This window comes from Lampetra fluviatilis, chromosome 6 (genome assembly GCF_964198595.1).
Source record: "Lampetra fluviatilis chromosome 6, kcLamFluv1.1, whole genome shotgun sequence".
NCBI lineage: Eukaryota > Metazoa > Chordata > Hyperoartia > Petromyzontiformes > Petromyzontidae > Lampetra > Lampetra fluviatilis.
Genome location: NC_136280.1, coordinates 2718614 through 2746531, shown reverse-complemented (window position 1 = coordinate 2746531; position 27918 = coordinate 2718614). Strand labels below are relative to the sequence as shown.

The window sequence follows — 27918 nt, the reverse complement described above, 5'->3', positions numbered from 1 at the left end:
GCATATCTTGCGCTCGTAACTGCGTGACAGGTCGCGTGTCAACGCATTCGCGAAATAAATCGGAGAAAGTTCGTCTCGTTTTGGAGTTCCTCCTCCGTTGGAGGAGCGCAGACGACAAAGTGGGTTTGCCGTGTGGGCCACGCTGTCGGTTGCATAGCCACAAACGCACTTTGGCTCGCCTTCCATTTTATCTGTCGGTGTCTCTGCGAGTCTCTGTGTGAATTCCAGATTTGAAGTTTTCGTGACTGCAAGGATCCATACTCTTTGCTTTTTTCGGTAAAGTCACGTAGGTAAAGATAGAAAACAAATAAATTACATCACGACGTTTCGGAGGCAACACAAGCTTCCGTCTTCAGGTGGAACCGTCACAGCAAAATTACTGTATCAGTAATCAACACAACAACCACCATCACAGCAACAACCACACTCCACCGACCACCACAACTACCAGCGCCAACATCGCGACAACCAGAACCACGCATCAACCTGAACAACCACCACCGCAAGCAACAACAACACCGCAACAACACCACAACCAACCACGAGCACCACAACAACAGCATCTATACCATCAGCACCACCGCCACCACCACCACCGCCACCACCACCCTCTCTCTCTCCATCTCACGATGAGAGAGAAAGAGAGGGTGCAGGGGGGTAGACGCCTCCAGCAATCATCCAGCGCTCTTCCCACGTCAAATTAGATGGAGGTGGGGAGGAGGCGGCGGGGGCAATCAACTCAAAACGGGGGGGGGGGGGGTGGTGGGAGGGAGGGGGGGGTATGAGGAGCTGATAGCGTGAAGCCAGGAAGGTGGTGAGTGCAGCTGGAGTACGGAGGGGTAAGACGGGGTTTGGGGGGGGGCACGGAGGTCTCCCGCACCCCCCCCCCAACTCAATAGCTCCCCAAGCCAATCTGTCACTCAGCCACAAGGAGCTAAAGAGGCGAATTGAATGGCGGTCTAACTACCCCATCAACCCTCCTGCTCCCCCCCCCCCTCTAAGCTATAAGCGGCTTCTCCCCACCCACCCCCTCCACCGCCTCCGTGTCTAATGGTGTCTACACGCACCACGTGTGCCGGCTACAGCTCCCCAGCGTCAAACTCAGATTCTGAATGTCGCCCCTAAAGCGTCGGCGGTGGCTCATTTCGAGATTGGGGTGGGGGGCGGTGGGGGCGGTGGGGGAGGGGGGGGAGGCGGCAAGAAAACCACAAGGCCCCCCCCCCCCCCATTCTCATCGCGTTCAAATTCAGGGCTTCGCGCGGCCAATTTGTGGCCAAAGTAGCCTCTGCTCCCAGCTATAGCACCGCAGCCGCCGCTGTCAAATCGATCGCTGCTGCTGCTGCTGAGGCTGCTGCTGCTGCTGTTGCTGCTTCAAGTGGTGGTGGTGCTGATCCTAAAGGAGGAGGAGGGGACGGGGGCGGGGAAATCCATTCCTCGTTTGTTTTATAGGAGGGCTCGGAGTTAAGTGGACCGTGGGTGGTTGGGTAGGCGTGGGTTTTTGTCTCTGTGCGTGCATCTGTGTGTCCGTCTGATGTGCCTGTGTTTCTGTCTGTCTCTGTGTTTGTGTGTAGCGGTGCCATGAAGCCGGCACCCCGAGTTCGATTCCCGCTCACGGCCAACACCGGTGACGATTATCTTAACCACTCCTGTGCCTCCCCTAGGTCGACTCAGCCTCAAATGAGTAACCTGGTGCGGTGTGTAAACATCGCCACTCGGGGAGACAAAGGCGGCCGGGCGTGGTGCTGGCCACCCGCCTCCTCGCTTGCCGTGCCGGCCTTCATCGGTGCTGCTCGCTCACGGCACTTTCCCCAAAAGTCTATTAAGGCTATCGGGGGGATCTTTGTCTTTATCATTGCAGGCGATGACTCTGGGAGAGAAGGGACGAGGTCAGAATTCTGTGCTCACCAAGTCGCTCACCGGGACTCGCCGGGGACTCGCCGGGGACTCGCCGAGCGAGGACCGAGGGCCCACGGAGGTTTCCCAGAGATGTCAAATCCGACGGCTGCCGCCACGCCGGTGACTCCACGTCTCGTGTGACGGCAAGCGCGGCCGCCGATACCGACCAGGCCACAGCACCGCATGGCCACGACCACCACCATCTACTTTTTTTTTTTACGATCAGTGGAAACAAGAAGATGCTCGGTGTATTCGGCACTTTGCTTCGTTCATCATTTCGTTTTTTTTTATAATTTTGCTTTATGAAAACCCCCCACCTACTAACTCGACCCTACTAACGGTGCAGCCTTCGTTGGCGAAGTGGTTTCCGACTCTCCTTACGCCAACAACAGAGTATCGTCAGCGATTGATTTCTCTTATTTTGCCATCGTAATCATCTTCATTAGCCCTTGATTTCTCCATGGAATATTTTTTGTCTGGATCTCCCCCCATCGCCCCCCCCATCGCCTCCCCCCCAAACAAACACCTCCACCCAACAGTGGAGTCGGGGGGGGGGGGGGCGGGGGGGGACACGGACGTACATTCTGGAGCTCAGCCCCAGGCAGCCCCAGTGGAAATGTAAGCGCTGATCATCGCCACTGCCATCGTCATCGATCATCATTTAAGTTTTATTTTCATTTAATTTTGTAAACTTTGCAGCGGGCGTCTCTCCCGTAATGTTATTTAATTCATAACTTCATGCGGTCGTGCGCGGACTCCGATCAGACTTGCACGCTGGGCGGACCGCAGCTTTAAGACTTGACGGAGTAGTTTTTTTGTCGACGGACGAAGGCTTGTGGATATTGGCGGGTAAAATTGGCTCCCCATTTATCGATTGGTGACCAAAGTCCCGATCGTTCAATAACGCGCAGGTCACTTGGCAAACGGCATTGAAAAAGAAAGAACAAAAAACTTAAATAGCTGACGTTTCAGGAAATGGCCCTTCTTCATGGCACGCAACTAGAGATAGGCCAGATGAGAACGAGCGGGTAATGAGAGCTGGGAGATTGCCCGTAATACCGTGGCGCCTGATGATGAAGGTAAAAAAAATAACCGCGTTGTTCCTCATGACCGGGGTTTTTAAATTGGAACATGAATAGTCATCCTCCTGTGAGTAGCTGTCGAGATCGTGACGGACGAACCCTTCGTTAATCAAAAAAGGCCTCGCTTCACAAATGTGTTGCGTAGGAACGCGTCCATTGGGGAAGGGCGCTAGGGAACGGGGGGGGGGGGGGCGCAGCGCTGCGCGATACACCCCCTTGCCCCCCGCCTTGGAACAAAACAAGACACGCACGCACTGACGTACTCATAGTCCGACGTTTCGGGCGATGCCCCCCCCCCTCTTCATCGCAAGCGGCGTGTGTGTGAGTGTGAAAGAGAGCGAGGTGTGTGTGTGGAGAGCGAAGGAGGGAGAGGGTGTGCATGTAGGCGTGGAGAGAGGAGAGAGATCGGAGGGGCTGGGGATGGGAGAGAGGGGAAGCGGAGAGCGAGGGGAGAGATCGGAGAGAGCAACGAGAGGGAGAGAGAGAGGAGGAGAGAGACGGGCAGAGCGACGGAATTGAGCAGTCTCGTGGCGGCGACTCTGCGCCACCGCGAAATAATTCAACGTTTAAATTGCTGAATAATTACAATCGGAATGGACGCCTGTGCAGTGAATTAGAACAGCCTGCTCGGGCCCAAACGCGAGCAGCGCTGCGTGGCATCTGAGATTGCGCATTCACGGGAGGCCAACGGGGGGTGGGGAGGCTTTGTCCAGTTGAGGGCCCCCGTGGGTTCACCGGGGAGCAAAGGGACCAGGCCCCCCCCCCCCCCGCACTCCGCGCGGCGGCGGCTGCGTCGTTGATTCGGCTGGCACCCCCCGCTCTCGTCCTCCCTGGGTTTGCCCCACCGCTCGCTGACAAACCCACGGTGGGGGGGGGGGGGGCGGTGACGGGGACGACGCCACGCACGTCTCGCGCCACTGGGCCACCCCTGAGCTGTGAGCAACCAGAGAATTCGGGGCGCCCAGGCAGTCGCCCGCCGGCACTCGTAGTCGGGAGCTGCGTCCGAGACGTCATTGGCAGTGCGTACGTGTATGTGCGAGCGCGCGTGCGCGTGTGTGTGTGCGCGCGGGGAGCGATGAGCGCGCTGCGTCTCGGACACGGCGGCACCCCGAGTTCGATTCCCGCTCGACGGCCACCGACGACAGTGACGATGATCTGAAACCGGTCTTGGGCCTCCCCCCTAGGTCGACTCGGCCTCAAAACGAGTACCTGCTGCGGTGCATAAATCTCGCCGCTGGGGAGACAAAAGCGGTCGGGCGTGGTGGTGGCCACTCGTGTGCCGTGCCGGCCTTCGTCAGTGTCCGCTAACAGCACGCGAAGGTTATAGAGGGGGGGGGTCTTTGTCTTTGGCATGCCTGCGTGGGGAGCGATGGCGTGTCAACATGCGTGTATGCACCTGGTATGCACGACCGTTCGTGTGCGCCAGCGTGCGTGTACCTGTGCGTGCCGTGTGCGTGTTTAATTGTTTCATTTTGTGGAAGTGGGCGGGGGGGGGGGAGGCGGTGGCGGAGAAACGACCCTTTGCCAATTTCGTTTTTCCCGGAATCAATTTGCAGGAATTGTGTTGTGTTTATTCAGAAATTATGACCGCATTTTCGCTAAACGTGTGGCATTAGGGGCTGAAAGAGCAAAATAACAAATCAACAGCGGGGGAGGTGGGGAAAGAAAACAATATCTGGAAACAAAACCTATAGCCACGTCATCCCCACTCATTTAAATGTAAATGATTTTGTATACAAACAAAGACAAAGATCAGCCGTATAGCCTGAGGGGGCTGTAGTGGCAAGTGCTGTTCGCGATCAGCACCGAATGAAGGTCGGCACAGGGAGGGGGTGGGTGGCCAGCGCCACGCCCGGCCGCCTTTGTCTCCCCAGTAGCGATGTTTTTGCACACCGCACCAGGGACTCATTTGAGGCCCAGTCGACGTAGGGGAGGACCAGGACCGGTTCGGATAATCGTCACCGGTGTCGGCCGTGAGCGGGGAATCGTCGCCGGGTTCGTAGCGCAGCGCAGCGCTAAACCTCTGCGCCACCGCTCCCCACGCACACAAACACTCGCACACAGACGCACACAGACGCACACAGACGCACACGGGGGGACGCGGGGGGACGCGGGGGGACGCGTCGCGCTATCAACAAGCGACCGCGTCTCAACTCCCCCAGCCACATGGCTTTAGTGGCAGATTGCAGTACAGAAAGTAGGCTCGTGAAGCCACCTATATTTGTAAAGCCGAATTTAGATGAGCAGGCAAAATGTTTCCTACACAAACTCAGCTCTGCACGTGTAATATTTTTTTAAAAAGTATTTCCTGACTGATTGGCTGTGTCGGGTGGTGGCGGGTTTAGCGACACAGTTATATTTCTGCGATCTAACCCCAACAAAAACCCCTACATTACGGACTTCTGGGAACGTGTCATTTCAGCGGCTTTGATTCAGAATACGAGCCAAACTCTGGACCGGTTGCGACACGCAATGTCCCATCAGCAGAGGCAGGCTTGTTCGACTCCGCTGGTGAACTGCCAGACAATTATAGAGGCAACGACCCTCTCTTTCAGCCATGGGTCCGTGTTCGATGCAAAGATTTGTACCATACGTGGACAACGCAAATGTAATCACTAGCCATCGCTGCAGAGAACATAAGTAATTTTATCTCCCCCCAGAGGGGATGATGATGGTGATGATGATGATGGGCTGAGTGAATGACAACATCCCCGTTATGATTGGTATCATTAGCCTTACCATCTGGCCGACGAACTACTCAGTCACGTTGCTCACAGCTCAATTGCTCCCTGGGAAGAGTGTCGGATGGGGTGGGGTGGTGGGTGGGGGGGGTAACGGAGGAGGAGGGGGTGGGGGGGGACATGGCCCACCCCCCCCCCCACCACCAGCTACTAACCAGTACTAACAATACTAACCCGATTGACTGCTTTGCCTGCACCTGTGCTCTCGCCGTTACTAACCGCTCACCGCCGGTGGTCGTCCACGCGGAGGCCCAATGTCGTCGCGGCTACGGCTATGCTCCGGATATGGGGAATTCTACCCCCCCCCCTCACCCCCATTAACTGCAATCGTGGTTAAAGTGCGAATATCGAGAATTCCGGACCCTATTAACCGCGATCGTGGTTACTGTGCGGATATCAGGAATCCCGCCCCCCTTAACCGCATTCGTGGTTAAAATTCGGATACCCGGAATGCCGGACCCTATTAACCGCGACCGTGGTTACTGTGCGGATATCGGGAATGCCGCACCCCGTTAACCGCGATCCCGGCTATCGCGACGAGCGGAAGGTCACTCTTGCTTGCGCTACTAACACAACTAATGTACTAATGTTACTAACACACTAACTCACTAATTCTCTTCACTAATAATCGACTAACGGTCGCTACGAAAACGCTTGTGCGCCGCGGTGTTGCGTACGGACGAACGCGCGCGTGCGTGCGCGTGCGCGTGCGTGCGCGTGCGTGCGCGCGCGTGCGTGCGCGTGCGTGCGCGTGCGTGTGTGTGCGTGTGGTTAGCGCGCTGCGCTACGAACCCGGCCAACCTCGGTTCAATTCCTGGTCACGGGCAGCTGATATTCGTGCCCCCACCCCCCCACCCCTCACTGGGTTCGACTCGGTCCCTTGCACGAGAAACCCCGGGGGGGGGGGGGGGGAGACAAAGGTGGCCGGGCGGATGTACGAGCGAGTCGCTGGCCACACCAACCCCACGTGTCCCGTGCTCGCTAACAGCATTTGGCCCGACAGTCTATAGAGATTAAACCTCCTATGTGTGTGTGTTTACGTCTTTGTATATATAAATTGTATATTGTGGGGAGCGGCGGTGTAGCGGTTAGCGCGCGCTGCGCTACGAACCCCGACGACCCGAGTTCGATTCCCGCTCACGGTGACAACACCGGTGGCGATTATCTGAGATCGGTCTTGGGGTCTCCCCCTAGGTCGACTCAGCCTCAAAACCAGTAACCTGGTGGCGGTGTGTAGTGAACATCGCCACTGGGGGAGACAAAGGCGGCCGGGCGTGGTGCTGGTGGCCACCCACCCCCACCCCCTTCGACCTTCATCGGTGCTGCTAATCGCTCACAGCACTTGCCCCGACAGTCTGTTCAGGCTGTCTTTGTTATCTATATTGTATAATGCTAACACGGCTTGGAGTACTAACACTCGCACGCGCCGCGCGCTAATACATTCTAGGTGATAAGAGCTCGTGACCACCGATATTAATGATGCTTCTTAGAGACAATAATGGGCGGAAATTACCCCTAACGATGTTTGGTAGAGCAGGGCACATACTCCGGCAAAGGAGAATCTAAAATATTAATGCGCTTATGAACGTCTTGGAGGTGGGTGGGTGGGTTGGGGGCGGGGGGGGCATTAATGTCTTAAATTATAATGAGATATTTTCCGCGTCGCATGCTTAATTATCATAGCGCTATTTGTGTCGCCATGCCGATGATGGAACTATGCTAATTTATAACCGCAGAGTCGCAGTCGTAGTAATGATGATGATAATTACCGTCGGAATTAGCGATTCGGCTTGGCGGATGGGCGCCGATGATTCGCAGAGATTGGGTTAAATCCCCATCATCATTGTCTTCATCATCATCATTGTTCAGCAGCAGCAGCATGGTCTATCTGCTGCTGGATCAAGCCTCTCACCTGCTTCTCCTCCAACAACTTTCCCACCCTCTCCTCCACCTCCCCCATTCCTTGACACACTCACTGTCACAATGCGTGCACACACACACACTCCTTTAACAGACTGTTGGGGCGAGTGCTGTTAGCGAGCAGTGCCTCTGTCGGCCGGCACGGCACAGCACAGCACAGGGGTCGGTGGCCAGCATACCACAGCCGGGAATCGAACTCGTGTAGCCAGGGTTTGAAGCGCAGAGCGCTAACCGCTACACTACCGCTCCTAGGCACTCACAACGTGCACACACACACACAATGCGCATACACAATACACACACAACGTGCACACACACACACACAATGCGCATACAACAATACACACACAACGTGCACACACACACACACAATGCGCATACACAATACACACACAACGTGCACACACACACACACAATGCGCATACAACAATACACACACAACGTGCACACACACACAATGCGCATACACAATACACACACAACGTGCACACACACACACACACAATGCGCATACAACAATACACACACAACGTGCACACACACACAATGCGCATACACAATACACACACAACGTGCGCACACACACACACACAATGCGCATACACAATACACACACAACGTGCACACACACACACAATGCGCATACACAATACACACACAACGTGCACACACACACAATGCGCATACACAATACACACACAACGTGCACACACACACACAATGCGCATACAACAATACACACACAACGTGCACACACACACACAACGTGCACACACACACACAATGCGCATACACAATACACACACAACGTGCACACACACACACAATGCGCATACACAATACACACACAACGCGCACACACACACACACAATGCGCATACAACAATACACACACAACGTGCACACACACACACAATGCGCATACAACAATACACACACAACGTGCACACACACACACAATGCGCATACACAATACACACACAACGTGCACACACACACACAATGCGCATACACAATACACACACAACGTGCGCACACACACACACACAATGCGCATACACAATACACACACAACGTGCACACACACACACACAATGCGCATACAACAATACACACACAACGTGCACACACACACACAATGCGCATACACAATACACACACAACGTGCACACACACAATGCGCATACACAATACACACACAACGTGCACACACACACACACAATGCGCATACACAATACACACACAACGTGCACACACACACACACACAATGCGCATACACAATACACACACAACGTGCACACACACACACACAATGCGCATACACAATACACACACAACGTGCACACACACAATGCGCATACACAATACACACACAACGTGCACACACACACACACGATGCGCATACAACAATACACACACAACGTGCACACACACACACAATGCGCATACACAATACACACATAACGCGCGCACGTGCAAACTGACACTCAATTTCCTCCCACGAATAGAAGGACATTAGTTAATCACATGGCTCGGCTTTCATAACGATACCATTGATTCTCAATTAAGGCGGAAGTCGCGGTGAGTAAACACCGCCCAGCAGCCTACTTAAAGCACGTGGGGTGGGGGGGCGCCTTTATTACGGTGAGCGCACCGCGCCACGAACCCACCACCACCAGAGTTCCACTCCGGGCCGCGGCTCTACAGATTGACATCGGGGGGCACGAGAGAGCGAGAGAGAGAGAGATACATCTGGGAAGCCGTTCTCGGGCCCCGTTCCCCTTTGCCGAGCAGCCGCGTGGCGAAGTACGGCACCAAACTTGGGCGCTCACAAACGGAATCCACGGGGCGTGGTTTGGAGGGCTTCGTCCGGCCGGTGGCTTGCCACGAAAAGGGCGCTGCGGACGAGACGTGGCTTAGGAGTCTTCCCGTGATGAGTGGCGAGAGAGACGGGAGGGGATCGAGGTGGCGGGGGTGATAGGGGGGGTGGGTGCAGAGAGCCTCCTCATTAATTGAGTCTCATTGCTCCGTGTCTAATGCACGTGGAGGCGCACGTCATCGCTCGTTCGCTCGCTCGCCCACCCACGCTCACTCACTCGGCCACACACACACGCCCGCAGCGTGCGGTAGTTAATTTTTATCGAGAAATAATTAACGTTTTAATCGAGATAAATTAACGGAGCGGGCCTGGAGGAGGAGGAGGGGCACATCGGATAGGATACTTGCGTTCTAACAACCCAGGGCAGCTGATTTTGATTTCGATGTCCGGGTCACGGCTAGCGTCAGCGGAGAGGCGAGGGGTTATAAAATATCACAAAGCGGTCCTTGCACCCCCACCCCCCTCCCCTCTAACCTTTCATCTTCACCAAAATTCACTGCCATAGCGGTGGGAGAGGCTTTCATCCAGCGGTGGATTTGGAAAAGATCGTATCGAAAATAATAATAATAGCGATGCTTCTGCTGATGATGATGATGTCGCACCCAGGGTAGAGTTGCTTCTTATTAAACAAATGATTCGGTGATGTTGCTGCTGTTATGCCAGTGGTGCACAAACAACAACAACAACAACAACTCAACACATTGGTTAATAGCAAGGCTGCGTGAGCCTTGACAAAAAAATGTTAATACTGTATATGATAGGCGACGTTTCGGACGACGGCCCTTCTTCATAGCACATACGTTAAATTCCGTTCGGGGAGTTCGTCTAGGGAGTTCGTTGCGCGGCGCGATCTCTGTTCGGAGAGCGGTGAGACCCTTTGGAAGGTATGAAGGGGGCAGCTTTGACGCGGCTCTTGTGTTTGTAGCTCGACACGGCGATGCTGTCCAACGCGAGCTTCAAGCTTCGTTGACTAAGAGAAGGAAGGTCGGGGGGAGAACTAATGCCCAACACGTTAAAGTGACTCTCTGTGACGCGCTCCCACGTGGGGCCCGTGACGTCACCGCACCTTAATGAGTCGCCGCGGTGACGTCGCACGGGCACTCGCTCGTGAGAGTCGGACGGGATTTTTTTTTTAAATCAAGTTTTGTGTTCGTTTTAAAGGCCGAACGCATTTGTCTCGTTAAGGAAGCTTCAAACCTGTGCGGGACGGCCAGAAACGTGGTTCAAGCGAGGGATAATAAACGAGACGGACAGAACGGGACGGATACTGCACGCGAACGGACAATACAAACGGAAGGGAACAATACAAACGAGACGGACAATGCAAACTGGACGGAACGTTGAGCACGTGTTCAGTAGGCGTCGGGCCTACAACGCAAGAGCCGCGTGCCTCGCGAACCGTGTGCCCGGTGAAGAGGCGTGCGTGCGTGCGTGCATGCTCACTAACTTGTACTAATCAATGCTAACCCCTACTAACCGCTACTAAACTCTTACTAAACCCTCACTAAAAACCGCGGCGACGGCGGCGGCGACTCGTCGTAATCTGCGTGGAGCGCGGACCCGCGTCTCACTAATCGATACTAACGGTACTAACGCACTAACCCGTTACTAATTGACGCACTAACCGCTACTAATTGACGCACTAACCGCTACTAATTGACGCTCTAACCGCGGCGCCAACCGCCGATTAACAAACCTCACGCCCCCACCGAGGTGGCGGCCCCCGCGCGCGGGCAGCGGACGCGGTCGTACTAATCGATACTAACGGTACTAACGCACTAACCCGTTACTAATTGCCTCTAAAAGTTCTAACCGTCGTACTAACTGCTTACTAATTAAGCTACGGCTAACTAACAACTTACTAATCAGCCGTGCAGGCGAGCGTGGCTGACGACGGGCAAGCGACGATTTGCCAGGCTTCGTGGTAATGTCTTCTATGGGTCTTTCGGTAAAGCCACGTAGATGTAACATTAGTAAAAATAATAATACCGAAAGACCCATAGAATATGTATTCCTGCAGTCACGAAAGCTTTAAGTCAAGATTTTTCGTGGTAATGGTTCGAGTCCAGGTATCATTTGGGTTTATATGTTCTGTTTTTGTCTACTATTGTCTTGTTTATGTCTCGTACTCCTCCGTCTCGTTTGTATTGTCCATCTGGAATTATCGTCCGTCTCGTTTGTATTGTTTTATCTCGTTTATATTGTTTTACTTCGTTTGTATTGTTCTACCTCGTTTGTATTGTTCAGTGTCGTTTGTATTGTCCATCTCGTTTGTATTGTCTGCCTTGTTTGTATTATTCCATCTCGTTTGTATTGTTCATCCGGATTGTATTGTCCTTTTCATTCTGTATTGTTCCGTGTCATTTGCATTTTCTGTTCAGATTTCCCTGCCTCTCATCTTCTATCGTTGACATGTTTGTATGCACAGTTGGTAGACTTCTCCCCCACCCCTCCTTGTACCGCGTGTCTTTACTCAGAGATTCTCCGTCTTACTCTCCGAGCTAAAACAGGACCGCAGGCAATGTAAGTGGTGCTTTGGCCAAAACAACCCTGATGCTGAAACAACAACCGCAACAACAAGAAAACCGTAGCAATATCACCGCAACTGAACTGACAAACACTTGGCAGGACCATCCTGGAAAATACCCGGGGTGAGGCTTTGCAGGGCAAACCTGCGGAATTAAATAAACACATATGGTTTTTGTTTACCAATACTAATCTTGATTTGAAGCTGTCACGGCTATACATATTCACGTTTATTGTAGATGCTCGGGACAGCCGTGGTACAAAAGATATTTGTAACTTAATCGTGGACTGAACCCCATTACCACCCCCACCACCACCAGCACCACCACTCGCCCGACAACTCTCAATCGCTCCCTACAGATCGAAAGCAATGGATGTGTTGGTCGACCAATCTTTGACTCTCCCGTTTGTGCTTTTGTCCGATGTTGTGTTCCGTGTCTCGCTTATTCCGTCACGTTTATACCACCCGATCTACGCTTCCTCGTTTGTACTGTCCTGTATTCACTGTTGTTCTTTTCTTCTTTCTCATTTTTTTCATTCGTCCGATGAGCAACTCCCCATCCAAATTTACGTCTAATTTGCATGGATCGCCAACAGTCCGTTTCCACGGCGCGCTACCCGACGTGGGAGCTAGATTTAGAGAAATCGGCAGATTGTCGCTTGCGTCTCGTCCTCCGTTTTCGAGCGTCAGTGCGTCCCGTTGCCCCCCCCCCCCTCGCGATGCCTCACGCGCCCCCCCCCCCTTACTAACCCACTAACCGACTAATTCGCGCGTCCATTGGCGACGGCCTCCGACCGTCATCCGCTAACCCTACTGACACCACTAACCCCGCCCGCGGCGAAACCTTCTACCGCGCGTGACCGCCCCCCCCCCCCCCGTACTGCCCCCTGTACCCCCCCCCAACCACCGGTTCCAACTTAAAGAGAAGCGCAACCCAAACACGTTCAGCGGCTCTCCCTCTCTATGAGCTGCCCCCCCCCCTCGGCGACTGCCGTGCGTCCGACGCGATGCTCGGAGCTTCCGTAGCGATTTAAAGAAGTAAATATTTAGGTTTATATTTTAAAAAACAACTTTCATTCAAGTGACTCGCTTGCTATTATGGTGGCGTTTCTCGTGGTATTGTTGTTTGCTGTCGTTAAATCGTTGAGCTTTACAAACGTGAGTTGGACAGCCCTGGCACGCGTGGCTCCCAGCCGCGTGGCTTCAAGAGGAGAGCCGCTCCTCCATCTTGCTTTGGGGTCGCGCCTTTTAAGTCGCCAAGCGGTTCACACGATGAGACCAAAGGTGAACAAGAAGTGAAAAGTTCAAACTTGGCGGAGAGTGGGGGGACATCGTTAGAGGGGCGGCCGCAATTGAACACTCCACGCGTTAGTCAATGAACACTGTGTTGTTGGCTCATAATACGTAATAGACGACGTTTCGGGCAATGACCCGTTTCGAGTCCCCTGCTTGGCTGTGCCATGGAGAAGGGCTCTTGTCCAATACGCCGCCCATTATATATTTTTCATGCTTAAAGCCACAAACACAGCGGAATGCGTTGTCGAGTTTTCGTTGTTGCCATCATCATTGATAACTGTGCTTGTGCTCTACTGCTAGCCTCAGCGTAACTTCCTATCACCTTGCGGGCTCGCCAATAGCCAATCGGCTGAGAGCGCTCGCTTGGCCCCCCACCGGTGATTCTCCCCCTCCCCCTCTCCGCTCACCTCGTTTGAGTTTCACGTCTTGGGGTTCCCGCTCACGACGCGTTCGCCGTTCCCGCTCACCGCCGGGGGGTGGGGGGATTGGGGGGCGGGCGAAGCCATGGATGGGCGGTGGGGTCACGTGACCTTGGTTCGAGGAGTCGGAGTTAGCGGGTGACTAAATTCCACTCCGGGTTTTCCAGATTTTGGGTGACGGCGAGCGGGTGGATTTTGATCGACAATCGGAGTGCGGATGGAGTGTGCGATGGCAATGATGACGATGATTATAATGACGGCGGCCGTGATGGGCAAAGTTGAAGCCCCTCATCAACCATCGTCATCGCTACCCATTGCCATCTTCGCCAGTCCAGTCTAGTAGAGTCCAGTTCAATCCTGGCCGGGCCGGGCCAGTCCAGTCGGGTCCGGTCCGATGGAGGCATCGCCCATGACACCACTGCGATTCCTCGATTGGTCACTCCTCCTCCGCCGCGCTCCGTCGCCTAAGAGTGGAAAACCCGGCATGGAGTTTCTTATCTCCTCAACTTGGAGTCACATACCTGCACTGGCCGAACGAGGGGGCTAGGAGGTGGGGGAGATGGAGGAGTGGAGGTCGGTGGTGGCGTAGGATGCAAATCAATCGACCCAATAATTGTACCGTCCTATAATGAATTGGCTGAAAACATCTTACTACATAGAGGACCGCAGAGCTTGTTGTCACCGCCAGCCGGTGTTTGTGCTTTCTTGGCGACCACGAGAGAAGCAATTTGCCCAATACCGTGGGCAGTTATGAGAGCTACATAGACTTTGCAGGGTGGAGGGAATGTGCAAACTAACCGGACCATTAAAACAACAACAACAAATGATCGACTCACTACATTCAATGCACATTCAATTGGTCAAACACCTCCAAAGCAAGAACATCTTTCCATTCTGCCTTGGGACTCAACGAGGTTCTTTTCTTGAATGGGTGCCAAACCATCCACGCCCACCACTCATGTAGCCACGACCCCCCACCTCTTCCGCCCTCCCCTCTTAATTAAGAGCAAGACTCAACCCGGACGCACGAGGCGGCTCTCACATCTTGCAGCTGCTCGTGACCATGCCGAGTGTCCCGGTGGCTGCCCCACACTCCTTTTTGAAGCCTCGCTCCGATGACTACGACGACGATAATGACGATCGCTGACGACTTTCACTCCCGCTTTGTGGGGCGCTCCCCCCAACCAAGCTGGGCCGACGCTGCACTGCCGTGACGTCACCGACCGCGTGGCACCACATGGTCGGTGACGTCACCGACCGCGTGCCACAACGCACGACCGTGACGTCACCGACCACGTGACATCACTGTCGTGCAGCATCCCCCCCCCCTACCGCCGTAGTAGTAATGTGAAACGCGCACGGCAAAGTTGCCCGAAAGCGGAAACCGTTCACTTATCCACGCATTCACTGGCCATCCATCGGGGCGAGGCTTTTGTCGGACATCGCGGGACACGCGGCCTCGGTGCGGAGCCGCGGAGAGGAGGAAGCCGTCGCTCCGGCGTCGGGGCCGAGCCTTCCCCGTGGTGGCCGCTGCCACCGCTATTCGCCATCGTCGTCGTCGCCGTTGTTGCCGTCGTTCGTTTGTCGTGGCGGGGGGGGGGTCACGCGGCATCGAGGAGACGAGCGAGGCGCTGCGGGGTGGGTGCTGTGCATGATCGGACTTGGACGCGGTGCGGAGGAGGTGGAGCCTTGTGGGGAGGTCGTTAGAGGGGAACAAGGGAGGGAAAGCATTGTTTGGGGAGAGGAGGGGGGATCGCCCCGGTGGGACGTTGGGATTCACCCCCCCCCCCTCAATGGTTCTCGCGAGCTCACTCGCTCAGTTAAAGAAGCGTATATCGACTCTTATCGATTGCCACTTCAATGGTGCTGTTTGTTGCTGGCTGCTTGCCGTTTTAAACCTCTGGGCCGGTGCTCGGTAGTCTTGATTTCAAAGATATATGTATACTTTAGACAAAGTGATTAGCTGAAATTAAAATGGAAAACCTATTATCACGGTTGGCTACATACGGTGCGAAAGAAGTTCAACATACATACATGCTTCCGATTTAGACTGCTTTGCTGAGGATGTGTTCTCCCAATCGTGTTGCGGTTGAGGTGCGGGTTGCCATCGCCACTACTCAAATACATTGGCGCGCGGACTATTGCACAGCAGAGAGCGGGCCATGGAAGTTGACATTACAGAACTACCCGCCTTTAGGCCCCTCCCATCGCCTCTTGTCCACCGGCTAAAGGTGGCGCTGCCCCTTGCCACGCGTTTGGCCAAACGAAGAGACGAGCCAGATTGAATATCATCGTTTCTCTCGTGTACGGGTGTGTGTGTGTTCGTGGTCATCCATAAACTCGCTGCACATGGGAACCCTGTTTGAACCAGCATTGTGGCCGAGCTGAGACCTGGATTCGAACCCAGATCCCGCTGCGTCTCTGACACGGCCATTATGAGCGCCTTCCCCCCCCCTGCAACCCAAACCTCCCGAACCAAAAGAGCCACCACCGACCACTGCGAAGCATTCGAATACAAACTGAGATTCGGGGCATTGCATTTTGGGAAAAAAAGTTGTTGTTTGTCAGGAGCTGGAGTTGGGCTACGAGTTTCTGGGGGTTACCCTCGAGTTAGGTGCGGGGTTACGTGTGATGGTGCGGGGGGGGCAGGTAAGGGTTAGGGGGGGGGGTTAGGGAGTAAGGGGGGGGTGGTTAGACACCCGGCTGAATAAACTTCCTCCGATATGACGCCGTAAATCATCGTGCAACCGAACCACCCCCCACCCGCCCACGTGTATATTGACATAATATTATTAAAGCAAAAAAAAATGATTATCGGCGGCGGGGTCGCATCGATGCGGAGTCATTTTTGTTCCCCGTCTCCGCATCGTTCATCAAATTCCGTCCTCGCGACGGCGGCGGCGGCAGTCGAAGCCCGGTCGCCCCACGCCCTCTCTCTTCCACCCCCCCCATCAACGAACGTTCCCTCGGCTCCGTCGCCGCGACGACAGCCCGTCCGCGTTTTTGTCCACCCCCGCGCTGGTGCAGGCGAAGCGCGCTCCAGTTCGTTCAAGTTCCCTCCCGAAAGCGCGTGCGCGGCGAAACGTCAGACGTCGTGCCCCGCGGCGCTGTCGCGGCGCTTGCGAGCGCGGAACACGACACGTGGAGTTCGAGGCGCCGCGTTGGGCGGTGGGGGCACGGGAGGAGGAGGAGGACCCCAGTTGCGACTCAGCCGTTAGGAGTCGTCTCCTCGAGTCCCCGCGGTGAAGGGGGAAGAGACGCGCTCGAGGCTGATGTTCCGTGGAGACTGTCAGGGTAGGCCCCGGAGGGTCGCTGCGTGTCTCTACTGTGCAGCAGCTGGGGAGGGGTAGGGGTGGGAGGCATTAGCTACGAGGTTACGTGCTCGTGGTGGGGGTGGTGGTGGTGGCGGCATCAACGGCTTTGGCTGTGATGGGGCAGAGGGGAAGGTGGCGAGGTCGATGGGAAGGCGGCTGAGTGCCGGAGGTTTTTCATTCTCTAGCCGGGGCAGGTTTTTTTTTGTTCTCGAGACGCAGGATCGCAGCATCGGGAGACCGAGTGGGGGCCGACTCACCACGTCGTGACCTCTCGCCAAGGGTCATCCAACGAGCAATCTACAACCTCCGCACGCGAGCGGGGGCGATCGGTGGTCCCAGGTGGCCGTCATTCTCTCCTGGGCGGGGGGGGGGGGGGAACCCCGAGCTCATGCGAGTGATAGCCCGGCCACTATTTAACGTGCGGCGGATAGAAAATAATGTCCCTCCAAAAGTTTGGCGTAAATTGCAGCGCAGCGCAGGAAGGGTAGATGGATGACCCCGTGGGCTTCGCGGTGCGTGGCGCGGGGGAGCGGTAGAGGATGTTGTTGTCTTTTTGTCGCTGCGTGCGTGCGCACGGAGAGGCGGCCTGGGAAGATGGGTGGTTGTTCGAGGCAGTTTCTGATGGTCATGGATGCATCATCATCATGAGCTGCTGCTGCTGCTACTGGAGCAGCAGCAGCAGCGGCGGCGGCGGTGTCAACCATCATCATCCACCGCAGTTGTTTTATCATCGGCAGTGGCGTCTGCAGTTGCCCGTCATCGTTCGCGCAAGACGCAGCACAGTCTGCGATGCCATCAGCACCATCGTCGTACGAGGTCCCCGCTTTCTCTGCGACGCTTCCACGTCGATTCGTCGTGGCTTCTGCCGCAGTTACCACGCCGATCTAAATCACTTAAAAAAAAACTCTGTCCGTGGGTTGTTTTGTTGTTGCGGGCACGCGCGCGGGTAAAGGTAAAGGGGCAGCCTCCGCAGCTCACGCCCGCTGCTGGTTTCTGTAAGGCGGCAGGTTAGGGAGGCATCTCCTGGGACCCCCCCCCACCCCCCACGTTAGCGTGTGGGGAGGGGTTGTTGGCCGAAATCTTCCACGCTCGCTGTGGCTAGTCTTGACGTCGTCTTGGAAGAGGCGGGTAGTGGCCCACCCCCACCCCCCCACACGTTGCCCCCCCCCCCCCCCCCACTGTCGTAGACTTACCGGGGTGGGTGTGCTCGTTTATCCTACTGGGTGGATGGAGGCGGTGGAGGATGAGGGGGTGAGTGGGGGGAGAGGGAGGGATGGGGGGGGGGTTAAGGAACTTCGCCCCATTCAATGAAACTGCCGCTTTGAGAGATGGGAGTCGAACCGGTAACCTCTAGATTGCAGGACCAGCGTGCTAGGCGTTGCACCACCGTGGCTGCATGGTGCTGTGTGTTGTTGCGTAGACATCGTCACGAGGGAGACAAAGGCGGCGGGATGTGCGGTGTTCCGGCCAATCCCACCTACTGGTGTGTCGTGCCAGCCAACTCCCATAGGTGCTGCTCGCTAACAGCACTTGCCCCAACAATTTGTTCGGGCTATACGGGGGATCTTTGTCTGTGTCTGTCTGTGTGCATGTATAATGGTGCAGCGAATAGTGCGCTGCGCCACGAACCCGGCAACCCGGGTTCGATTCCCACTCACGGCAAACACCAGTGACGATTATCAGAACCGGTCCTGGGCATCCCCTAGGTCGACTCAGCCTTAAATGAGACAAAGGCGGCCGGGCGTGGTGTTGGCCACCCACCCCCTCGTGTGCCGTGCCGGCCTTTCGGTGCTATTCGCTAACAACACTTGCCCCGACAGTATGTTAAGGCTATACGGGGGATCTTTATCTTTGTGTGTATATATATATCGCTCTGAAAAATCTAATTGGGTTGATGAACGATCTCGCACAGCCGATGTTACAAATGCGGTAATAACCGCCACCCCTTATTTGTCAACTTGACAGTGGCTTTTTCCCCAGACAAACAGTGACATTAAAAAAAAGCCCCAGTGAGTCCGCCTCGAGCATTAATTATGAGCCAGTAACCCGCAGCCTATCGCCTCCTCCGGGAGAGAGAGAGAGAAACAGAGAGAGAGAGAACGAGCGGAGAGAGCAAGAGGGGAGATGGAGCGAGGAATTCTGCTCGCGGTGCCTCTACGGATGGTTTGTTGGCCTCGTTATAGGATGTGATGGCTTTGGGTGGGGGGAGGGGGCTTTTAACCCAGATACAGCAGGGGATTGAGCACGGCGCATGATGCTGATGGCGAACTACAGTCTTCAATGCATTATTCGGAGTGCAATTTATGATAATGATGATGTTGAAATCATCATCAGCAGCAGCATCAGCTTCATCAGGGGGCTGAGAGCCACTGGTGGAAATTCCGCATGCCTATGGTGGGAGTTACGTTCAACCGAGTTATAGGGAATCTGATGAAAAAAAACATTTGGAATGAGGTATCCACAACCAATATGGAAAACGAATCGGACTCCTAAGGATGGGACATCTGCCACCAGAGCAAAGTTATATGAAATGTAGAGGTGGCATGCCAATTTGTGAACGCTGTACGTTCAGCAAGACGTTGGGGCTACCACGTGGTATAAAACGGCAAACTGTGTCCACACGTGATGTGAACAGCAGTGGCCAGGTGACTAAAGGCAAACCCGGGGCACATTTTAAACCATCTCCTGGCCATATTTCATACGCACATGCTCTGTGTTTATATTGTCAGTGTGCGATGCTATTCGGGGGAATCCCACGCAAGGCTCCAACCTCCGATCCGGCGGCGCACGTACGGGAATCGGTGACTAACCGCTCACTAACAACACTAACCCCTTACTAACGCCGCCAGGGACGCGACGGAGAGCGACGGTAACGCTCACTCAACGAGGGTAACGGATGGTAACGGCGTGTAACGGATGGTAACGGAGGGTAATCCACCTGCCCCGCAGAAGCGGCGAGGGGGTGGGCATATCGGATGCCACGCGGGCCACTGTGCAGAGACGAAAGCAAAGTTCCACTTTCATCATGGGACCTCCTTTGGCAGTACCAAAACGTGAGAAGAGGTTTTCCCGTTTTATTCTGGCAACAAAACAGCTGTGTCAAGATGTTAAAACACCAAACTGAAACCTTTTACAAGGAATCATGTCTGCGTTAACCACAATACTTGTGGTCAGAATGCAAACACCGTTTTGAGACTAGGCTCTAATGAAAGCTGTCTCTCGTGTGGACCAATCAGTTTCAAAGACAATGCTTTTTTTTATCAGAGTATGTTTTTTTGTTTGCATTCTGACCACAGATATTGTGGTTAATAATGCGAACATGATTCCTTGTAAAAGGTTTCAGTTTGGTGTTTTAACATCTTAACACAGCTGTATTGTTGCCAGAAAATGGGGAAAACCTATTGTCAAGCTTCCACTTTTTTAAACGTTGAAATATTTCATCGCGTTTAAATCTGCGGTTTGAGTTGTTGTTATTGTTGAGTGTTTTTTTTTAAGTGTTGGCCGGGAAGAGAGATCAGAGGCCGTCCTGGAGCCTTGCCACCTCACCGACCGGCGCTGACAAAACGTGGTGAAGTATGGCCCAAAACAAATTCTCGCGGCCGACGCGGTATAGAGGGGGGTGGCTGGGTGGGGGAAACCTTCGGCATTGGAGTGATATTTAAATAAATACAAAGGGACCGTACACGTGGGTGCTGTGTATGTTACAGCAATACTGCGATGTGCATTAAGGTCGAATAGCCTTCGAGGATGTGATGGGTGGGACTACGTGTGGCAGGGTGGAGGAGCAGGGGGTCACCGGGTCACCATGACCGTGGCGTGGCACCCCACAGAGGCCAGCAAGCAATGGGGAGACGCAGAGCCAAGACGGTGGGTGGGAGATAGACGATCAGAAAGGACCTCGGAGATGAGGCGTAACTTGTGGACAGCTGAGGGTAGCAAGAAGGAAGCGAAGGATGTGGAGGTGCGTGCGTTTGTGTGTATGTGTGTATGTGTATATGTGTGGTGTCCCATCAATCGCATTGGACGTGAAGATTTATCTCCGTCGTCTCGAGTCAGGTGTTTAATTGCTCAGCGATGCCGGGCCTGGCACCTTCTGCCGTCCATCAGTTCAGACGAATCGCCGAGGCTGACGTCACGTGCCTTCCATCACATGCCGCGTGTGTCCACGCGCGCGTCTGCGCATCCGTCCGTTTGCACAGCTCACCACTTTGGGGGAGACAAAGGCGGCCGGCCCCGGTCCTGGCTACGCCCCCCCCCCCCGACTTTGTTCGCCTCGATAGGTGCTCGCGAACAACACTCGCCCCATCACGTGTTCGTATCTGTGTCCACGTGTCTGTTTTTCCATCCGTGCATGTATGTCCGCGTGCGCGGTAGTGCAGCGGTTAGCGCTACCCTGCGCTACGAACCCGGCGACTCGAGTTCGATTCCCGCTCACGGCCAACACAGGTGACGATCATCTAAACCGGTCCTGGGTTTCTCCTAGGTCGACTCAGCCTCAAATGCGTACCTGAAGTGGTGCGTCAATCATCGCCACTCACCCCCTCGGTGTGCCGCGCGGGCCTTCATAGGTGCTTGCTAACAGCACTTGCCCCAACAGTCTGTGTCGGGCTATACGGTGGATCTTTGTCTTTGTATCTGTGTACACACACACGCACACGCTATGTATACCCGCATTAATTGCGTCACACATTTACAGCTCAGTGGCTGCCGGGGGGGGGGGGTCACAAAAACACCCAAACTACACGTGCCTAATGGCAAAGAGTCAGAGGCTCCGACAAACGGACCGCCGTAATTAACCGATAAATCAATTCCTTTATTTAGAGAGCAGGTGAGATCCATTATTCCATTGTACCGTCTCTCTCTCGGCGGCGCGCGCGGGCGGGCGCAGGCCACTATCTCTCTCGCTCCCCCTTCCACAGCCTCCTCCCCCCCCCTGCTCCCTCTGCTCCCCCTGCTCCCCCTGCTCCCCCTTCCCCCGTGCTCTCTTCCACTGTTTGTTTGTCGGGAGAGGCCGCGATCGAAGCCGTTTGAATCGGGAGCCGAAGTCAACGCAGCTGCGATTCTCACACCAGGCAGAGCCAGGTCCTCACCACCACCGCCACCCACCACCAACTTGATCGTGCACGCCAGGGCATCATCCATCGTTGTTGTTGTTGTTTGTGGTGGTGCTGCTGGTGTTGTTGTTGTTGTTGTTTGTTCGCTGCTTCCGCCGTCGCTCTGCGCGCGGGAAGAGTCTGATGCCTCGTAACGAGTTGCCAACAACAGAAGGGGAAATAAACTCTTAACACGTTGGTCAATAAGAACACAGCGGCCTTAAAAAAACTAAAACTTATATAACAGGCGAAGTTTCAGGCAATGGCACTGCTTCATGGCAGGTCATTAAGAAGGGGCAATTCCCGAAACGTCGCCGTTTATATATTTATTTAAGGCTGCTACTACTCCACACGGAATTATAGTTACAGATGAACTGAAAAGGCTTCTCCTTGCCGCTGTGCATTAAAATACAATCACGACACAGTGCCGGCGAAGGATATTCGACGAGTGGTTTGCCAATTAGAGCAGCCAACCCCGAGTTTGATTCTTGGCCACGGCAAAAAATCGTCTGAACCCCCCGTGCCCACCCCCCCCCCCCCCTCTCCGCCCACACTGACCAGCGTGTTGAAGTATGGCCAACGAGAACATACGCTTGGGGAGACAAAGGCGGCCGGGCGTGGTGGCCGGTCACCCCACCCACCCACCCACCCTTCCCTACCTCCCTTGTGGCCCGTGCCAGATCTTTGCTTTTTGGAAGTATCCACTGAGCCGACTCGTGGACCGCTGGTAATGGGCGCTCGTTTTGTAGTTTCAATTAGCGAAGTCATCATTAACTCGTTAGCGAAGTCATCATTAACTCGTTAGCGAAGTCATCGCGTGAAGTCCGCCCAGCTAACAGGTCCGAGTGGGGTTCCAGCGCGTCATTTGCATAATTCCATAAAGGTCGAATTATTCGTCTATTTTTCTGGCTTTTACACATATATATGTATTGTTCCAATGTATGTTTTTGTTTTACCCATCATGGTCATCGTCGTCATAATTGCGTGATTCGTTTATATAACTAATATATATATTTTAATGTTTTTGTAATACCCTATTCTCCGGAATATAAGGCGCGCTGCCCACACCCAATTGTAATCTCAAAAACAAAACCTGGGGGTTGAACTTATATTGGGTACCTGGCACGGTGTTCTGTAACCATCAGCCCTGTGGGAGACAAAGGCGGCCGGGCGTGGTGCTGGCCACCCCCCCCCCCCCCCTCGTGTGCCGTGCCCGCTATTCGCTAACAGCACTTTCCCCAACAATCTGTTAAAGGCTATACGGGGGATCTTTGTCTGTGCGCATGTATGTGTGGGGAGCGGTGGTGCAGCGGTTAGCGCGCTGCGCTACGAACCCGGCGACCCGAGTTCGATTCCCGCTCACGGCCAACACCGGTGACGATTATCAGAACCGGTCCTGGGCCTCCCCTAGGTCGACTCAGCCTAAAATGAGTACCTGGTGCGGTGTGTAAACATCGCCACTAGGGAGACAAAGGCGGCCGGGCGTGGTGCTGCCGGCCTTCATAGGTGCTCGCTAACAGCACTTGCCCCAACAATCTGTTAAGGCTACACCGGGGGGATCTTTTGCGCGCGCGCGCGCGCGAGACCCAGATTTATTTAACTTCAATAGACACCTGGGCACTGCCGATGTTTGCGCTGCGTCTGACTTCTCAAGAGCCGCCTCACGTAGCCTGGAGAATACGGTAGCAGTGGCGAACGGTGACGTTTAACTACCGCCAAGTTGTATTCGTTGCCCGAGCAGCTTCGGTTTGCCCGACGAGACCGCGTTGATGTCCAAGGGTCCCGCCATCAGAGGCTGTCGGGCGAGCGCTTGGAGGACGCTCACTCCTCTCGCGCCCGGATGACACCAAGTCCGCGTCTCCACGGACGCAATTGAAAAGCGAACGATGATCCGCCTGTTGTGCGCGTCCCAGGCGCGACGATCCGCGTGTTCACCCACCTCACCTCTCGTGTGTGTGTGTACGCGTTGTGTAAATGTATAAAAGGAAGAAAAACGCATCTGAATTCTTTTTTTCTTCGCTGTCTTGAGTACCGCATTCAGTTCCCGAATAAGCTCTCACCCAGCATGCGGTGGGGGGAAGGGGGGCGAAACGTCGGACACCGGGGCCATATCAACACGCGACACCACACCGGAGAGCCGTACACAACAACAACAACAACCGCCATTTGCTACTAAGTGGCGGTGACGTCACCACAGCGCTTGTGCCAGGCTAGGTGCACGTGAAGGCCACGTGAAGTGTCTAAAGGTCATACACGCGCACTGACACAAGCAGAGACGTCCACCCCCCCCCCCCCCCCCATAGAGCCTTCAACAGACTTTTGAGGCAAGTGCTGTTCGCGAGCACCTTTGAAGGTCATACACGCGCACACGGTGGCGCATGAAGGGAGCGCACAAAGACAAAGCCCCCCTCCCCTCCCCGGATAGAATCCAAAACAACTATTGGGGCAAGTGCTGTGAGCGAGTAGCACCGATATTAAGGGCGACGTGGCACACGTGGGGCTGTGTGGGTGGCCAGCACCACACCCGGCCGCCTTTGTCTCCCTAGTGACGAGGTTTACACGTCACACCAGGTACCCATTTGAGGCTGAGTCGACCTAGGAGAGGCCCAGGGACCACCTCAGATACGCGACACTGTTATTGCACGTGAACGAGAATCGAACCCACTTTTTTCGGGTTTGTAGCGCAGTGCCCTAACCACTGCGCCACCGCTCCCAACGTAACAAAGCCAAAGATCCCCCACATAGCCTTAACAGGCTGTTGGGACAAGTGCTGTTAGCGAGGAGCACCCATGAAGGCCGGCACGCCACACGAGGGGGTATGGGTGACCACCAGCACACACGCCCGGCCGCCTTTGTCTCCCCGGTGGCGATGTTTACACGCCGCACCAGGCGCTCATTTGAGGCTGAGTCGACCGAGGGGAGACCCAGGACCGGTTCAGACAATCGCGGAGAGACGCAGAGGCGCGCACGCATTGCGAGCGCCGCTGCAAGGCACGGGACAGTGGACACGGCCACGCTCGCTCGGGGTGCAGAGGGGACGCGCTCCGCCAGCGGCCCACGGGGTGTCGAACTCGCTCCCTCCCTCTCTCGTCTCTCTCCCTCTTGTCTCTCTCCTTCCTCCTCGTCTCTCTCTCTTTTTTTTACGATCAGTGGAAACAAGAAGATGCTCGGTGTAGTCGGCACTTTGCTTCGTTCATCATTTCGTAATTCTTTTTTTTATTAACATTTTTAAACTCTGCTTTATGTAAAGCCCCACCTCTCGCTCACTCTCTCGTTCACTCTCTCGCTCACTCTCTCGCTCGCTCTCTCGTCTCTCTCTCTCATCTCTCACTTTGCTTCGTTCATCATTTCGTATTTTTTTTTTAAATAACTTTGCTTTATGTAAACCCCCACTCTCTCGCTTGCTCACTCTCTCGCTCACTCTCTCGGTCACTCTCTCGGTCACTCTCTCGCTCACTCTCTCGCTCTCTCTCGTTCTGCACGCAGCCCTTCTCGCAGTCCGACGGCCTCCGACGGGTAGCTCATATCAGCATGCAGAGCTCCCCGTCATCTGCCACCGAGCACACGGCCTCCTCCATCGCCCACTGCTCCTTGAAGGCCGGCACGGCGTGGGTCAGCCGCGCGTGGCGGAACTCCAGCCCACACACCCTGGGGGCTCCGACCAGAGCGCGGAAGATGCCCAGGCTGCTGGCCGAACGTTTCCCCTCCAGGTCCACCTTCCTCGTCCTGTGCACGGCGAGCTTGGCGTAGCCGACGAGCACGTTGACCAGCCCCTGAAGATGTTGGGGTCCGTCGCCCTTTTGGTATCCAAAGGATGAGGACCGTCGGGGAGAAGTGGAGGCTGAACCTTAGGAGGATGTTTCTCAGGACCTTGAACAACAAGTCCAGGCTCTTGCACTCCACGTATCGCTGCGCCACCGTCTCCACTTTACCGCAGGACCGGCACTCCGGGGACGTGTCGGTGAAGCGCACCAGGGAGGCGTCCTCTCTTTCTTTTTTACGATCAGAGGAAACAAGAAGATGCTCCGTGTAGTCGGCACTTTGCTTCGTTCATCATTTCGTTTTTTAATGCTTTGCTTTATGTAACCCCCCCCCCCCCCTTTTTAAATGAAAGATTTGACAAAAGATTTCACGCTCTGCTCTCCTTACCCCTTCCCTCTCTCTCTACCCCCTCTCTCTACCCCCCCCCCTCCTCTCTCGTCTCTCTCCCTCCTCCTCGTCTCGCTCCCTCTCTTTATTCTCATCCGCTCCCTCTATTCCTCTCTCTCGTCTCAAGTCCTCCCTCTCTTGCTCCACGTCTCCTTCCTTCCCTCCCCTCCGCCCCTCGCCTGATCTTGGTGCGATTGCGGGGATGAGATTCGGCGCGGCGCGTGAGATGGATTCACGGGGGCCGACGGGGCACGGGTGGAGAAGAGGATGGATGATGCCGCCGGGGGAGATAGGGTGTGCTTGGGGGGGTTGGCGTGGGGGTGTGTGTGCGTGCCTGTGTGTGTCAGTGTGTGTGTGCGTGCCTGTGTGCGGTGTGGGGGGCGGTAGTGTAGCGGTTAGCGCTACGCTGCGCTATGAACCTGGCGACCCAGGTTCGATTCCCGCTCACGGTCAACACCAGTGACGATTATTTGAACCGGTCATTGGCCTCCCCTAGGTCGACTCAGCCTCAAATGAGTACCTGGTGCGGTGTGTAAACATCGCTACTGGGGAGACAAAGGCGGTCGAGCGTGGTGCTGCCCACCCACCCCCTCGTGCACCGTTCCGGCCTTCATAGGTGCTCGCTAACAGCACTTGCCCCTACATTCTGTTAAGGCTACACGGGGAATCTTTGTCTTTGCCAGTGTGCTTTAGGGTGGAGCGGTGGCGCAACGGTTAGCGCACTGCGCTACGAACACGGCTGTGAGCCGAGTTCAATTCCCACTCACGACCAATAACAGTGGCGAATAGTTGAAGCACACACGCCTGGCACCCCCCCCCCACTCCTCCCAATCCACCAACTCGCGCCCGTGTCTGCGACTCGCATGTTAAGTCTCTCACGCGCGCGTAAGTCCCCATTAGCTTTCTCGTGCGAGCTCCTCTCCCTTATCTCTCTCCTGCCCCCCCCCCACCACCACCACCACCCCTCGCCCCCACTTCCACCACCCTCCCTCTCCCCCCCCCCTATTGCCTGCCGCTCCGCACAAAGTGCCTGCAACTGCCGGCACGGAGACCACGCTTCGTTGCTCACGTGTCAAGTCAATGCAGTGAAAGATGTACTCGGCCGAGTGCGGGGCTGTAGGTACGGCTGCTGCTGCTGCTGCTCGTGGGGGAGGGGGGGGGGTAGGGGGGGGAGGATGGTGGGGGTGGGTTCTACCTATCTCTCTCCAGCTCGCTTCTCCCCCCCCCTCTCTCTCTCTTTCTTTGCCAGCCAGTGTTGAGCGGAGTCTGACGGTCGTGCGTAGAACCCAGAGCGGCGAACGAGACGAGGGCAACAAGACAGCACGCGCATTTCACATTCACGGCGGCTTTCTTCGCAGGCACCTCGTGGGTCGAGACGGACCCGGTGATGCTGCTGCTGGTGGTGGTGATCATCTACTCGTGGTGGTAGTGATCATCTACTAGTGGTGGTGGTAGTGATCACCTACTCGTGGTGGTAGTGATCATCTACTCGTGGTGGTAGTGATCACCTCCTCGTGGTGGTGGTGATCATCTACTCGTGGTGGTGGTGATCATCTACTCGTGGTGGTGGTGATCACCTACTCGTGGTGGTAGTGATC

The 27918-nt window shown here is 55.1% G+C and overlaps 1 protein-coding gene across 1 annotated transcript in view; it reads left to right on the top strand.

Annotated features, from left to right (window-relative positions):
- LOC144932948 (uncharacterized) overlaps positions 1-13545 on the top strand; it is a 44916-nt gene extending 31371 nt beyond the window's left edge. The window contains exon 4 of the mRNA XM_078857348.1: positions 1859-13545. Within this exon, the coding sequence (XP_078713474.1) occupies positions 1859-2037 (179 nt within the window). The 3' untranslated portion in view covers positions 2038-13545. The remainder of the gene's footprint in view (positions 1-1858) is intronic.
- The last annotated feature ends 14373 nt before the right edge of the window (positions 13546-27918 follow it).